General features: G+C 41.0%; 1 protein-coding gene across 4 annotated transcripts; it reads left to right on the top strand.

Annotated features, from left to right (window-relative positions):
* Positions 1–8,926: 8,926 nt before the first annotated feature.
* Positions 8,927–16,706, top strand: LOC136486759 (uncharacterized). Of its 4 annotated transcripts, none has more exons than XM_066483743.1 (16): positions 8,927–9,059; positions 9,153–9,490; positions 9,579–9,716; positions 9,802–9,953; positions 10,533–10,604; positions 12,272–12,512; positions 12,641–12,709; positions 12,806–13,255; positions 13,345–13,406; positions 13,490–13,544; positions 13,638–13,674; positions 13,870–14,198; positions 14,329–14,460; positions 14,550–14,698; positions 15,100–15,168; positions 16,275–16,706. In XM_066483743.1, exons 1-16 carry the CDS (start codon positions 9,041–9,043, stop codon positions 16,327–16,329), a joined length of 2,367 nt encoding a protein of 788 aa, XP_066339840.1. In that variant the 5' UTR covers positions 8,927–9,040; the 3' UTR covers positions 16,330–16,706. The 4 variants fall into 4 exon arrangements, with proteins under 4 accessions (XP_066339840.1, XP_066339839.1, XP_066339841.1 ...); XM_066483742.1 differs by having other exon boundaries at positions 12,266–12,512; positions 16,275–16,705; XM_066483744.1 differs by lacking the exon at positions 10,533–10,604 and having other exon boundaries at positions 12,266–12,512.
* Positions 16,707–17,069: the final 363 nt, after the last annotated feature.

Raw genomic sequence — 17,069 nt, 5'->3', positions numbered from 1 at the left:
GATCCTTGATCGTCACGGGACGGGCAGCACGGGAACCACCAGCACCAGCATGGGGACATGCCGGCTTTGGTGTGGCCAGACGTCCTGGGGACAGCGGACACTGTCTTGATTCTTCTTGGACCTCTTCTCCCTTGCGACGCAAGGACGTGTGCCACCGTCCATGGTTGCAAGAAACACGAAGCGAAACTAAGAAACAAGACAACGATAAGCGGATGAAGATCGAGAAGTGAAGAAACATGAATGGAGTGGTGACCATTGGGTCGGAGTCCCGACTGAAATCGGGAGTTCCGACAGCCAGGAGTTCCGGCCGCCGTCGGTAGTTCCGACATCGGGACCTCCGGCGGTCGCCGGGACTTCTGACACACATGGTGACTAGCCCATTCATGGGGCTTCAAATCTCTACACACATTCACACAAGGAGGATAGAGGAGTAGAGAGGGAAAAAGAATAGAGGCAAATCATAAGGTACATTAACAATAGGGTAAGGGCGCATAGTACCTTGAACAAGGGAAGGAGACGAAGGAAAAATGAAATCCGTAGGCCACAAACAAATCGACGAGCACTAGCTCCTCCATGAATGGAATCCCCACCACTGAGCCGAGGAAGGAGAGCCAAGCACGGGCGGTGGAGTGGGGGCGGAGAGGCCGAGAGTGCCGACAGGACCCCTGGCAACGCAACCGGAAGGGATGGGGGTCGGAGCTCCCAGCGGCCAAGGAGCAGGCCGGAGCCTCGGGCAGGGCGCAACACAGCGGCATGAGGAGGCGGCTGTGAGGTGACGGGAATGCAGGGAGGGAGGGAGGGAGAAATAACTGCGATAAAACCGGCTGGGCTGGGTGAAAAAGAGATTTGCGGCGTGGTCAAAATGGATGACCTAGATCTGTGTCGGGACTCCCGGCGTTGGGCTGGGACTTCCGACAGTCGGGAGTCCCAGCGCGAGCCGTGACTTCCGGCCATTGGAATTCTAACCTAAGTCGGGACTTCCGACGCAGGGAAACTAAAAAACTCCCGAGCTTGAATTCACTACACCATGTGGGGCAAAAATATGATGGACACTAACATTTTCACAAGTGACTAGATTTCATTCAACCAACACAAAGCAATAGTCACCCATGAAAATTATAAAATAGATTTTGAAAGTGTGACACAATATTTTCTTAATTATTTCCTCCTAACTAGATCAAACAAAGTGTGTGCAAGACATCAGGCCACGTTACGAGAATCAATGATATTTAGTTCACTCCTCAAAGCACAAAATCTTGACTCATCTAAGGGCTTTGTGAAGATATCGGCTAGTTGCTTTTCGGTGCTCACATGGTGAATGTCAATATCTCCTTTGGCTTCGTGGGGTCTCAAAAAGTGATGCCGGATGTCTATGTGCTTTGTTCGAGAGTGGTTTACAAGGTTGTTTGCCAACTTAATGGCACTCTCGTTGTCACACAATAGTGGAATTTTGGTTAACTCACATCCGAAGTCCTTGAGAGTTTGCTTCATCCAAAGTAGTTGGGCACAACATGCACCGACCGCCACAAACTCGGCCTCGGTGGTGGACAAAGCAACGGAGTTTTGCTTCTTAGAGCTCCAAGACACCAAAGATCAGCCAATAAATTGGCAAGTCCCGATAGTACTCTTTCGGTTTACTTTGCAACCGGCATAATCCAAATGGGAATAGCTAAGTAACTCAAAAGTGGAGCCCTTAGCATACCACAAGCCAAGATTAGGAGTGTACACTGAATACCAAAAAATTCTCTTAACAACCATCAAATGACATTCTTTTGGATTAGCTTGAAATCTTGCACATATGCACATGCTAAGCATAATATCAGGCCTAGATGCACAAAGGTAAAGAAGGGATCCAATCATGGAGCGATATACCTTTTGATCGATGTCCTTTCCTCCTTCATCAAGGTCAAGATGTCCATTGGCAAGCATGGGTGTCTTGATGGGCTAGACCTTGTTCATGTCAAAATTTTTCAACATGTCGTTGGTGTACTTGGTTTGACTTATGAACGTGCCATCCTTGAGTTGCTTGATTTGAAATCCAAGGAAGAACTTCAGCTCTCCCATCATGGACATCTCAAACCTATTTGTCATAATCCTACTAAATTCTTCACAAAAAGTCACATTAGTACTACCAAATATTATGTCATCGACATATATTTGGCAAACAAAGATATCATTATTGACTTTGCGAGTAAACAAAGTAGCATCGGCCTTTCCTATCTCAAACCCTTGTTTGAGTAGGAAATCCTTCAAGCAATCATACCAAGCTCTAGGGGCTTGTTTGAGCCCATAGAGCACCTTGTCGAGCTTGTAGATATGGTTGGGATACTTGGGGTCTTCAAAGCCCGGTGGTTGCTCTACATACACCAACTCGGATAGGGGGCCATTGAGAAATGCACTCTTCACATCCATTTGATATAGCTTGAATTCATGATGAGCGGCATAGGCAAGTAGAATACAAATTGATTCTAGCATAGCCACTGGTTCATAGGTCTCCCCAAAATCCAAGCCTTCAATTTGAGTGAATCCTTGAGCCACCAACCTTGCCTTGTTCCTTGTTACCACGCCATGCTCATCTTGCTTGTTGCGGAAGAGCCACTTGGTTCCAATCATATTTTGCTTGGGCCTTTCCACCAAGGACCAGACTTCATTTCGAGTGAAGTTGTTCAACTCCTCTTGCATGGCTATCATCCAATATGGATCATCGAGTGCCTCTTCCACCCTATGAGGTTCCAAAGGAGAAACAAACGAGTAATATTCACAAAAACTTGCTAAACAAGAACGTGTAGTTACCCCTCATCGAATGCTCCCCAATATGTTATCAATGGGATGATCTCGTTGAATGGATTGATGCACTCTAGGATGAGGCACTTGAGTTGATCTTTGGATGGGGACATCATCGTCATCATCATGGTCATGATTGATTTGAGTATCACAACCACGAGCTTGTGGAGGGTTTACTTCACTTCTTTCTTCATTGTTGAGTTGAGGTTGAGCTTGCTCATTGTTGACACCATCTTCATGAGAATGACCTTGTGCTTCATTTGATCTCCCATCTTTATCATTTCTTGTTGTGGAAGCTTCACCATGTTCATTGGATGAAACATGATGAATGGTTGGATCAAGATCAACATGCACAACATGGTCTTCATCTTCGTCTTTGACAGGCTTTACTTCACCAATGGCAAGCTTCTTCATTACCTACAATCTCAACATTGACTTGCTCCTTTTGAGAGCCGTCGGTTTCATCAAAAGTCACGTCTACTGTGATTTTAATCAAACCGGTGGTTTTATTGAAAACACAATACCATGTTCGTTAGTACCATAACCAAGCATGAAGCCTTCATCAACCTTTGGTGCAAACTTCAAGGTTTTAGATTTCTTATTAAGTATGAAACACTTGGATCCAAAAACTCTAAAGTAGTGCACCTTAGGCTTTTTACCGGTTAGAAGTTCATAGGCGGTCTTTTCTCTTTTCTTGTGAAGATATAAGCGGTTGATGGCATGGCATGCCGTGTTGACCGCTTCTGCCCAATAGTTGGTTGGAGTCTTGTACTCATCCAACATTGCTCTTGCGGCTTCTATGAGCGTTCGATTCTTCCTCTCTACAACACCATTTTGTTGTGGAGTGTATGGAACCAAAAACTCATGCTTGATTCCTTCTTCATCAAGAAACTCTTCAATATTGGTGTTCTTGAACTCTATCCCATTGTCACTTCTAACTCTCTTGATCTTGACATCAAACTCATTTTGGGTTCTTCTTGCAAACTTCTTGAAGATACCTTGGACTTCACTATTTTCACGCAAAAAGAATACCCAAGTGAAACGAGAATAATCATCAACAATTATGAAACCATATTTGTTACCACCAATGCTTATATAAGCGATAGGTCCAAATATGTCCATGTGAAGCAACTCCAATGGCCTTTCGGTTGTCACAACATTCTTGACGGGATGTTTAACTCCAACTTGTCTTCCCGCTTGGCATGTGCTACAAATCCTATCTTTCTCAAAAGAAACATTTGTTAGTCCAAGGATGTGTTCGCCTTTTTGAAGTTTGGCCAAGTTAGTCATCCCAACATGGGCCATAACTAACCCATGCTAGATTTTGCCATCAAACAAGTCTCAGAATTTACTCTATTTGATGTGAAATCAACTAGATAGAGTTTCCCTTTTAAATGACCTGTAAATGCAATAGAGGAATCCTCCCTTCTATAGACTTTCACACCCTTATCCGTAAAGAGACAATTGTAACCCATCTCACAAAGTTGTGAGACTGATAACAAATTGTATCTTAACAAATTCACAAGTAAAACATTTGAAATGGAATTATCATTTGATATAGCAATTTTACCCAAACTGAGAACTTCTCCTTTTCCATTGTCACCAAACACAATATTCCCACTTTGATCATGACTTGGTTGGAATGACGTGAACATGTCCTTCTCTCCGATCATATGATTGGTGCATCCACTAACCAACACCCAACTTGTTCCACCGGAGGAATATTCCTACAAAGACAAATCAAGCTTTTGTTTTAGGTACCCAAAAGGATTTGGGTCCTAGGGGGTTAGTCACATAAAACTTGGGCACCCAAACACTCCTCATAATTTCCTTTCTCTTTTGGGCACCAACATACTTGACCATAATCTTGCCATCCTTGCCCCAACAACACATATAGTCACTAGCATAGCACCGTGGAAGTGGTCTTGTGGCTTGGGGGCCTCGGATTGCTTCGTCTTGATTGTCTTGTCACTTGTAGGTTTGATCTTGGGAATGTAGACCTTGTTGTTGGCCTTGCATATAAGCTCATCAAGAGCAACGCCCTTGTTGAACTTCACACAAGGCACGCCATTGATCATGTTCCTTCCATTTGCCTTTCCATCATACCTATTGTAGCCAATGCCTTCCTTGATTGATGGGTGCCTTGATGGCTTGTATATAGTCTTATTGGATTGCTCTTGACACTTGCACCCATTCTTCAAGATCATCTTCAACCTATGAATCTCCTTGTTTTTCTTCTCTAACTCAATAAGGTTAGTTGCATATGCATTCACATCAATTTTGTAGCATCTTTTACAACCATTACTAGTGGAGACATTAGAGTCTTCGGTTGCCTTAGGAGAAGTTGAAGTGCAAGCCCAAAGAATACTATAGTTTAGCTCAAGATTTTGGTATTTTTCTTTCAAGCTTGTGAGGCTTTCTTGAGCTATACTCTTCTCATTCTTGAGGACAGATACTTGATCATTAACCGAGGAATGTTCCTTAGTCAATTTCCCAATTGAGTCATTGGCTAAAGACAATTCTACGGTTAACTTCTCAACCTTCATCTTTCCTCGGCGATAGATGCTTCGAGTGCAAGGTTTTTCTCTCTCTTGAGTGATTATATCTCCTTGCATCTCTAAGCATCTATCTCTCTTCTCTAATTTCTTCATTAGCGTTTTTATTTTAGTGAAGGCCTTTTTACCAAATTTCTTTATCATGGTTGCTTTAATTTCTTCTATGTTCTCATCACAACTATCATACTCATCACTAGAGGGATCGGATGTAACATGTACCTTCTCCCCCTTAGCCATGAGGCAAGTTGGAGTGTAGTAGTCGTTGTCGATGAGGTTGGAGAAGAGCTTCGGTGATGAAGATAGGTTGGGGAAGAGTTTTGGTGGTGAAGTCGAGTCGAGAAAGATCATGGTCGGTGAGGAAGAGTGGTGGATGGCGATGTTTGCGGCTCCCTTCTTCTTCTTCTCATCATCACTTGAGTCACTATCATTTGACTCCCACTCTTCACCAAGATGAGCTTCACCTCGCTTCTTGCCTTTGTTCTTCTTGTCTTCATACTTGTCGTGCTTGTGCTTCTTCTCATTAGGACAATCAGCTATGAAGTGACCGGTTTGACCACATCCAAAGCAAAACCTCTTCTTGTACCTTCTCTTTCCATCACCATATGTCTTGCGGTTGCTCTTCTTCTTCATAAACTTTCTAAGATTTCTAATCACAAATGCAACCTCCACATTGGAATCTTCATCTCCACTCGAGGAATCATCCTTCGCTTTCTTCTTCTCTTGACTTGAACCTTGACCTTCATGTTGTTGAGTTGCTTTAAGGGATGCGTTCATGTTGTATCCCATTGCATTAGGATTTTGATTATGATCATTGATTGCATCTTCATCTAGACACTCATGATGCTTGAGTTTTGAAAGAACTTCTTGGAGTGTCATCTCATCATAACCGAGCCTTTCCATGATCATGGACGCTAGCATGTTATTCTTGGCTCTATAGGTTCTCAACATCTTTCTAGCAACCTTGTTGTCATCCTATTCGGTGCTTCCAAGAGCTCTTATGCAGTTGACCAATGCCATAAGCCAATCAAACATGGATTGTGTTGTTTCATTTTGCAAGAACACAAATCTTTCCAATTCACCATGAAGTAACTCAATGTTGCCTTTTCTCACACTCCTATCTCCTTCAAATGACACTTTCAAAGTATCCCAAATTTGCTTTGCACTCTCCATTCCATTCACCTTTCTAAACTCATCCGGAGCTAGGCTTGACACAAGCAATGCTACGGCTTGTGCATTTTGATGGAGATTGTGCACTTCTTCCGGAGTTATCTCTCTATCTTCATCGGTAGGAATCATCACACCAACATCCACAACTTCCCAAAGTCTTGCGGCAATGAGATGCATCTTCATCTTGTAAGACCAATCGGTGTATCTTGTTCCATCAAAGTGAGGTGGCTTGCCAATGTTGATGGAAGGAGTATGTAGAGGTGAACCTTTGATGAGTTGTCTATAGTCGAAGTTCATGTTTGAATATATTCCCTTTCCATGAGCATGCTCACCGGCTCCAATATCACTAGTAGCATCTTTGTTTGCTTCATTCTTGACACTTGTTGTATCATTCTTACCACTTATTGCATCATCAACTTTCTTGCTCAATTCTTTCTTCATCTTGCTCATCTCATCTTGCATATTCTTCATTTCATCTTGGAAGAACTTGACTTGAGCAGCCATCGACTCTTTAGCTATTTTCTTGGCCATCTCGGTGGCATTGGCTTGCATCTTGTCAGACTTCGACATAGTTTCTTCTCACGCGATGAAGCGCTAAAAGAAGACCTTGCACTGATACCAATTGAAAGGATCTAATAATGCCTAGGGGGGGTGAATAGGCATATCTAAAAATTAACTGCAAATGCTAAGTTCAAATTTGTCAGTCAATGTCGAAAGTCCCGACAGTTTGGGTCGGAACTCCCAACGTCGTCAGAAGTTCCAGCACAAACTGTCAGAAGTCCCGACACCTACATGAACTACAAAAGCAGTGCCAAATTTAACTTTGTGGATAAATAATCTTACAACCCCACTTCCTAGTGGTTTGGTGAAGATGTTGGGTGACTCCCTTGACGCCAAAATGCCTCCAAAGCGTAGATCGAGACCAAACCCTAAAATGAAGTTCGGGAGAGAGAGAGAGAGAGAGACAAACAAATACATGTAATCTTGAGCAAACACAACAACAAGCACACAGGACACAAGGATTTATTCCGAGGTTCGGCAACCCCACAAAGGAGCTCCTACGTCCTCGTTGTTGAGGTGACCACAAAGGTCGGAGTCTCTTTCACCTCCTTGCCTCTCTCAAAGCAACCACAAAGGTCATTTGAGCTTTCCACTAAGAATCAAGGGTAATACAAACTTCCTAAGGTTCTTCCACAAGATGGAAGCTCTTGGGCAATGCCTAGCCGGCTAGGGGCAAAGCCCCAAGACTAATAGACGCAAATCCAACCGGCTTGACGAAGAAATCAAGTGCTGAAGCTTGCCAAAGTGATTCTCTCACTTAATCCACTCTCCTTTCACTCAAAACCCTAGGGGAATCAAAGATTGGAGCAAAGGGGAGAAGAGAGGGGTGCCTTGAATGCTTGGGAGCTATTTTGGACAAAGGGTGAGCTATGAATCAGTCGATTGCGGTTAGAAGTGAGGAGAGGGCTATTTATACTCACAGTAGAAATCTAACCGTTCAGATCTACGTCGGAAGTTTCGACGCAGATCTTGGGACTTCCGACCTTAATATAAAACACTGTTCACGCAGGGTCAAAGTCCGCACGAGCAAGTCAATGTTGGAACTCCCGACAAACGTCGTGACTTCCGACTGTCGGGACTTTCGACGGGCGTAGTCAGCTGGCCAACAAAACCCCAGGTGTCGGGACTCCTGACTAGGGTCGGGACTTCCGACTGTCGAGAGTTTCGACTCACATCGGGACTTCCGACGGCCACGGTTACCGCGCAGGCTAAGTGACTGGGTGTCAGGACTTCCGACTGTCGAGAGTTTCGACTCACATCGGGACTTCCGACGGCCACGGTCACCGCGCAGGCTAAGTGACTGGGTGTCAGGACTTCCGACGTGAGTCGTGACTTCCGACGGTCGGGAGTTCCGGCTTACGTCGGGACTTCCGACACCAACAGTCACCGAAAAATATTCTACGTGCTCGTGGAGTGCTAGAGTTTCTCTCTTTTGATTTTATTTTTATGCTTGAGCACTCTATCTTCCTCAGACCAACTAAGTTTGTATCCCTCTTTATAGTGTGGCGGATCCTGAACTCAGAAACATAATATAAAACCCTTGGAGAGCGCTTTGAATTCATCTGCCTTTACAACTTCAAGAATCGAGCGATACCATTTCATCTTTATCAACTCTTTGAATCTTTCATGGGACTACTAGCTGCGACATATCTCATTAAGATCACATTAGTCCCTAATTTGGATGTCATCAATACGCCAAAACCCACATAGGGGGCACATGCACTTTCAAAGGGCTTCGTAGCTTATGGCCATGATTGATTTGGTGGTCCTTGTTTTTTTTTTGTGTTTTTTTTTCTGTTGTAGTGGTCATGCCTTTCTAAGGGGTTGTTTTGATTTTCACTCTTTATTTTTCTTCTAAATATAATGATACGTACTTCTCTTATGTGTTCGAGAAAAAAATACTAGTCGCTACTTGGAGTAATAAAACGAACGGCTTTTCTATCTATGCGCAGGCAAAGTTGGACCTGCCTTATATGGTTCCGCTGAGAGATGGTGATTTCTAGTCTTTTTTTACTTCTACTCTACTTCCACCTGTTTCTTTTCCGGCGCACTCGCTAATAAATTAATTAATCACTGCAATTCCAGATGTGACGGTGGCCAAACTTATTGCACGCAAGCAATGGTTTGTGGCCGGAGATGTGGCTGGTTACATTCATGTGTATCGCTACAGGGCAATGCAGCAACTCACGTATTTTCAAGCTCACGTAGATGAAATAACGGACTTGGCAGTTCATCCAACCGAGCCATATGTGCTGTCAGCTTCTTTCGACGAGGGAAACGTTAAGTTGTGGGACTGGGAAAAGGGCTGGGAATGCACTCGAATATTTAAGTTTGTTGACTTTCGCAATGTCTATGGAGTCACCTTTTTAAACATAAAGGAAACAGATACTTTTGCAGTTCGTGGCGATGGCGGAATAATAAAGGTTTCAGTCTTGTACCACTATTTTATCCAAAACTTTAGTCAATCTGGTAATATAGCCTTCTGACGGTCTATTTACCATCCTTCTTCAGATTTGCAGTCTTCGGTGGTCGCGTTCTTCTAAATTCATATTGTCAGAATATGAAGATCCAGATATATGTCACTTCGGTTACTTTGCTAATGGTGACCAGCAGTACTTGATGACTGGTGACCTATATGGGACTGTCAAGGTGTGGCATCTTTTCAGTAAGTACGATGTTGAACATACATATACGAAGCATTATTAATTATAGTCCATTTCTTCTGTTGACTCAGATTTGGAGCATGCACACACAGAATCTTGTTGAAACAGTCAAAGACGCACATTTTGGTTCAGTGGACGCAATCTGTTCCGATCCCGAGCATGCAGTACTAGTTACTGGTTCAGATGATGGAACTGTTTGTCTATGGAACCCAAATACCCTCAGGTAAAAGCACATGACTACTGCTTGTAGGGGACATGCATCGGTGCAGCTTATATATACATGACGACCTGCAGGGCATCTGGGCATGTCAGCGGTCGTTAGAATAGAATATACTACATTCTACATATGTATAACTGTGTCTTCTTTATTGATCATCCTGTTGGAGTAGTATAGACGTATAGTGATTGTGGCATGTCCCGTACGTAACACAATTATTCAGTCGAACATCAAAACATTGTGCCGTGCCTTATCAGATTTTTTAGATAATAATAAAAACAGAGTTCCAGCTTTTTCCCATGATCCCATCTTCCTGTGCATACAACTTGATCATTGTTACAGTCTTCTAAGGAATGGTATAAACGAATCAACGAACAGAAATATATGCTGTTTCTTTACTATCATGTCGTTTCTGCTAATTTACAATCATCATCTGTTCACTTTCGCTTAATACTATTTGAGTTTGAAGCTTAGTTTCATTGATTTCCACTTGGACAGTTTCAATCTTTTTACTACTGTGCACAACACGTGTTTCAATGTTTGTCCACTGATAACAAATACCGTATATGCCTTGTACTCTGCCAGGCCTGAGAGGACGTTTAACTTTGGCCTAGGAGATGTTACAGATGTAAAAGTATGTACGGATAGCTCAAGAAGGTATGTAAGAAAACAATCCCAGCTGATCTGTGTGGTTCGGTTGTCATGAGCATTGCTACACGCAGACCATCAAGTTATGGAAAGCTGAAATTAAGTTACTATTTCCGTCTCAAAAGAAATTAACGTTAGGCCCCGTGGCCCCGTTTAGATCCTCGGGCTTGTTGCAGATGTAAAAGTATGTATGGATAGCTCGAGAAGGTATGCAAGAAAACAATCCCAGCTGGTCTGTGTGGTTCGGTTGTCATGAGCATTGCTACACACAGACCGTCAAGTTATGGAAGCTAAAATAAATTACTATTTCCGTCCCAAAAGAAATTAATGTTATAGTTTTTCCCTAAACCAAAATATCTTAAATTCATAAAAATAATAATATTTATATTACCAAATAACCATTAGATTCATGGTTAGACATTTTTATACCTATTTGCTTTCATATTAATCTTTATGATTTGATCTCCATCAACCCGGACTATCCTAAAACACCCTTGAGACCCAAGTGGTAACCCTTAAGTAAATACTCCCTCCTTCCTAAAAATGTAATGGATTTCTAGTTGTCAAAAGTCAAACAATTCTATTTTTGACCAACTTCATAGAAAAAAGTATTTATGATATCAATTGAGCTTCATTATATACATCATGAAAAAAATATTTTCATAATTTAGCCCATTGATGCGGTAGATGTTAATAATTTTATTTACAAACTTGGTCAAACTTAGGATGATTTATTAGCTTAGGACAGCTACAAATCATTTATATTACAGAATGGAGGAAATACATGCCGAAAACCTAGTGTATGTTACAAAAGGTAACTCCCTACATTGGCAATAATTATGCATTCTAGAGTGAGAAAATCCCTTACCTTTGTAAGAGCAATACCCCCAACAATCAATATTATAATTTTCAACATTGGGAAGCATGAGGAGAAGAAAATGTCAAATTAAAAATAAGGAGACCCCTAGAGACCCACGACCGGGGAAGGGAGTTGGCGATGGGTGATTTGGTGGTCTCCTGAAAGTATGACCTTGGTAGAAGTTTGTTGGAGTCCAATTTGGTTGCCTTAGCCCTTGAAAACAAAGTAGGGGCCCTGTTGTAATTGCTCTATCTCCTTGCATTGCCAATTGTGCATCATCAAGTGATAAATCCCTTACCTTTGTATTTGAACATGCACTCTCAAAAATTGCAAGATTGTGATTTTCAATATTGCAATGGTTGGTTATATCAGGCAACATTGTGCCCACTATTTACTAGTGTAAAGTATATATGCATGACTTTACATAACATGTAGTACACTACTAGTACTTTATAAGACAAATTTACCTATATCTTCTTTCAAAACTCAAATCAACATATTCACAAATATATGAATGTAATGTAATGGCAACATTATTTTTGAATAGAGAGGGAGTATTAACTAAGAGGTCATGTTCGACAGGCAGTTTATAGGTTTGTTGTGTATCGGTATAAGCCAAGTGTTTGTACAGAATCAGTCACACAAATTATGCACTTTTTGTTTTAACAACATAGCTACAATTTTCTGACTAGGCAATAACGTCCTCTATTTCAAAGGAAAAATGCACTAGGCTTTTGTTAATCATGCCTCTTTATTTAGATTGTGCTCTTTGATCCCATATAAAACTTCTCATCAGCAACTTCTTAATCAGTTACAGGGTAGTAATTGCACACAGAAAGGGATTGGCAATGATAGAAATGGACGGAAATGATCCAGTTGTTGCTAACACTGGAAGCAGCAGTAAAGTAGAAAATGATTTGGTCGGCTCAAGAAAAAGAAAACGACCAGAGCATGACCGGGCGGAGATCAAAAATGAAGAAAACGATTTTGTTGTCAGTGTCATGGACACTGGTAATGGGGCGAAGCAGACACAGGGCATTGGGCCAAGGGATGAAGAGGTAGCTGCATGCAGACGTGTCAACGCATCTTTTTCGTGTGGGTGCATCATACTGTATATGTTTGTCATGCTTGTATCCTTACCAATCTCTCTCTCTCTCTCTCTCTCTCTCTCTCTCTCTTCTTGTAGATACATTCTGTCACGGATACTGGTAATGTGGCAGAGCAGATGCAGGGCAACGGACAGACGGATGAAGAGGTACCTGCATGCAGACGCGTGTCAGCACATCTTTTTCGTGGGTGCATTGTGATGCCTGTATCCTTACCGATCTTTTTTTTTTCTCTCTTCTTGTAGATGAACTCTGTTTCCAGTAAGCTGCTCGGCGTTTACCCCGGGAAGCTTCAGCTACCATTTAAGGCCAATCAGCTGACCTCTTGTTCACTAAAGCTGACTAACACGACAGATGACCACGTTGCTGTTAGGCTTCTGACAAAGTGCCCCAAGAGGTACATAGCAAAGATGCCACTCTGTTGCATCGTGCCGCCAAAGTGCATCTACACACTCATAGTGACAGTTAGCGATCAGAAGAAGAGATCCCAGCTGATCAGTGACGAGTTTCTCACCCTAGAGAGCACCATTTGCTTGGAACAAGATATTGTTGGGCTGCAGAATGCTAATCTAAACTCAGAAGCCATCGAGTTTAGCAATTTTTTTAAACAAGCGAAAGACATGGCAGCTGATAAGGTGTATGAGCTAAAGTTAAGTGTTGTTTCTAACCCACTAAAAGAGACAACCTCTGTTAAGGTAAACACTTCCACTATTTATGTAATGTAATGTATGTATATATGTTGCATCTAACCAATTAATGTTGCTCTGTGTTTCGGTTGAATCAGGTTGTATCCAATAGGAAGTTTTCACATGTGTTGTCTCTAGACGCACATCCGACGGAACCATGGTTAGCTCCTGCCTTACAACATAGCTCTTGAAATGATTTATGAAGTCTTTTTTCACATTTAATGTTTTCTTTGTGCAATGCAGGATTCTGACGACCAATCAAGCAGGAAAGGTTGCTATTTGGGACTACCAAGTGCAGGTAGCTTGCTGCTCCATCTCATCTGGTCATCTGTACAATGGTAACAAATTCTGTTTTCAATTGGTTACAGTGAATACGCTCATTTATGTGCAGGCCATAGCTAAATCCTTTGACTTCACACAGAGACCAGGTATCCTTTCTGGCATTACTATTTCCATTTATTATTTTTCTTTTTAGAAAAAGAGAGAAGAAACACGCAGGATTCTGCCTTTCTCATATTAAATTAATAAATAAAGGAGTCAAAGAAATAAGAAAAACATTTTAGTTCATTTAACATTCTATCACAAACAAACATATGTATAATATTATCGTGTTGCAAATACAGTTTACTCTGCTAAATTCATTGCGCGAGAGGAATGGATTGTCGCTGGCGATGGCTATGGGATGATCTATGTATACAATTACCATACAAAGGAAGAAGTTACAAGCATCGAAGCTCATGATAGTGATATCACGTCTTTGGATGTGCATCCCACTGATCCTCTTGTGCTCTCTTCGTCCGACGATCACCTGATAAAGCTCTGGAACTGGCGGAAGAAGAACTGGAAGTGTATTCGAACGTTTGAGGGACACTCCGACAGAGTAAAACACGTAAATTTTAACCCAATGGACACCAACAGTTTTGCAACTGCATCTTTGGATCACACAATCAAGGTTTGACTTCAATTTTGATCTTATCTACAAAAAAGGTTTTCCTACATAATTAGTGCTATGCACAAAAGAAATATTACTAAATTCAATCCTTGGAGACATAAAACAGATTGTTCTTTGCTATGCTCTGCAGATCTGGAACATTTCTTCTCCTGAGAGCAAAATTACAATGTTTGATCACCCGGACGGCCTACTTTGTGTTCACAGTTACACAATTGATATGAGGCAATATTTGATCGCCGGATCATGGGATGGGACTGCACAAGTATAGCATCTTTACTGAAGAATACACTCACTATGCTGTTTGGCATAAACGATACACAGTACTTCACTGACACCCTCTTTGCTAATTAGATATGGGACATGGAGACGGGAAGACTTGTTCAAACGCTCAAAGGGCATGTACGTCATATTAGTTGTGTCTACCATCACCCAGAACTTCCTGTAGTAATCACAGGTTCACATGATGGGACTGTTCGTTTATGGAACTCCACTACCTACAGGTACATTGAAATGCCTGTTTTTCTGTCATTTTATTGGATGGTTCTAGAAAGACCCTGCAGCAATACTTCTGCTCTATACATGTTGCTTAGATGTTTAGTTTGTAATATGTACCTCTAAGTAGTTAGTGAAAGATTGGGAGTTTTTTCTTACAACTTTAGTAGTTTCACTTGTGTGATGACAGGCGACAGACCAAAGAACATGCAAAAACTAACTTCTTATGACAGATATATTTATAGAAATTAGAATATTGTGTGTTATCTAGATGTACAATTTCGCAAACCATGGATCTTAATATGGTGCATATAGTTGGTATTAACCTTGGTGTAGTTGGTATTAACAATCCCAAAGTTGCAAATTCGTTTTTGTAGTTTTCATAACAGCTATCTTTTTCATCTTTCAGGCTCGAAAGTATAGTTGGTATTAACCTTGGTGTAGTTCATGCTCTTGGATATATCAAAGACTTAAGAAGGTAATGGATTGTTTTAGTTTCTTTTATAAAACTATATATCACTAATTGAAATGAAAAATAAATTTAATGCTTTCTACATTTGTGCAATGCTTCAACAACTTCATATTGTAGTATTGCTTGACAACTCATTAAAATCAGTACATATGTTTGTAACATTATGATAGAAATATTCACAAGGTATGAATGGCTAGGATTACAAACATTAATAAAATATGCTTTGATGTATCATTTTTTTCAAAGAGAGTATCTATGAACTAAAACTTTCAATCATATTTTCGAAGGAACTATGAAATGATAATGTTATGACCCACAACACTCATGCAGTTAAAACCACTGAATTAAACAAGAAAATTTGTCAATTTTTGCAAAATTGTATGTTTGTATTCTTTTTTATTCGACAAATTTAGTGAAGGTTCTAGTGTGAAATCATATGTGCGCCCAGTTAAAGTCCTAGACTCTATAGTAGTACCTACCTTCCCAGGAATTTTAATTCCATTTTGTATGCATATAGTGTTCTTTGTGTTAAAGCATCTGACTTATTATTTCTCTGAGAAAAGACAAACAATATTTGATTATTAATTGACTTGTTTTTGGCTAGAAACTATGCAAAAAGAATGAACTATTTGCACCAAAAGTTGCTCTAAAAAGAGGTTAAGACTGCCACATGCCATTGCAAAACGGTTGCTAACACATAGCCTTAGAAGTCACCTAGTTAACCTAATTTTGTGTAACACCATACATCCAAATTTTGCTTTGAGGCTAACCCTGCATACATATAGTATTCCTCTTATATTTTCATCCTAACTTCATAGAAAAGTGTTAATTTGAATATGGTGCATTTGTAACGACATCGATAATAAAACAGCTAGTACCTATTTAGACAACCAAATTACCACTATTCGTCTCACCATACTAGAACATTTGTGTGATACATGCCAAGACTAGAGCAATAATAGTCTACATACACAATATGCTTGTTAGTTGTTCATCTTTTAATTGGTTGTAAGATTGTTCGGAACTTGTAGTACCGTCATATAGTCCAATTTATCATGAATATTTGGCTTGCATAATGTTCATGCAATGAAGTGTATATTAACTATGTGCAGGATTGTGGTTGGTTGTCACCAAGGAATAGCCATTATGGGATTGAACTACAGTTAAGACCATTCTATGTGAAGAAGATGGCAGAGATAATAACTGTTGTGACGCAAACACTATTAGTTTTGTTTGTGTTTGTTGCGGAGAAGTACTTATGGCGTGACAATCAATGTATAACATAATTTTATTTGAGTGGTGGGTGTGGTTTTCTTTTTTCTTCTGATTTTTTGTGTGGTTAAAGAGGTATCTATCTCTAGTGTTATAGTAAGGAGATTTTTTTCGCTCACCACGCGTTATGCACATTGAACCCGTGAAAAACTGGCCAAAAAAACCATGTGTCTTGTCCTCTAACCAGATTCTAGACATTTGAGCTGGCTGTGAACCGTTATGTCCAAATTGGAGCCGGTCGCATGGCCACTCGATGAGCACTCGATAGTGGAAAAGAGTAAAAACAATATAAGATTGCATGGCCATGTCTGAATTAAAGCCGACTGCATGCCCGCTCGATGAGCACTTGATAGTGGAAAAAACTTCTTTTTTTCGAATACGCAGGAGAGCTGCATATCATTGTATTATAGAGAGAAAATAAAGGCTCGAGTACATTATCAACTCATGCCGGTACCATACATGAGAAGGTTGGGACACTTACAACATTATCACCTATGAGACAACTGACGATCGACAACCAGGCACCTAACCGGAGGTCCCAACCCCATCTAACCGAAGTGCTTGGAGCTTCTTAGCTCCAGCCAAGCACCACAATTTGTACTCATCTCTAAACTATCTCAAGACCTCGTTAACGG

This window comes from Miscanthus floridulus, chromosome 10, assembly GCF_019320115.1.
Source record: "Miscanthus floridulus cultivar M001 chromosome 10, ASM1932011v1, whole genome shotgun sequence".
Classification (NCBI taxonomy): Eukaryota; Viridiplantae; Streptophyta; class Magnoliopsida; order Poales; family Poaceae; genus Miscanthus; species Miscanthus floridulus.
This window is presented reverse-complemented; position numbering and strand designations above follow the sequence as displayed.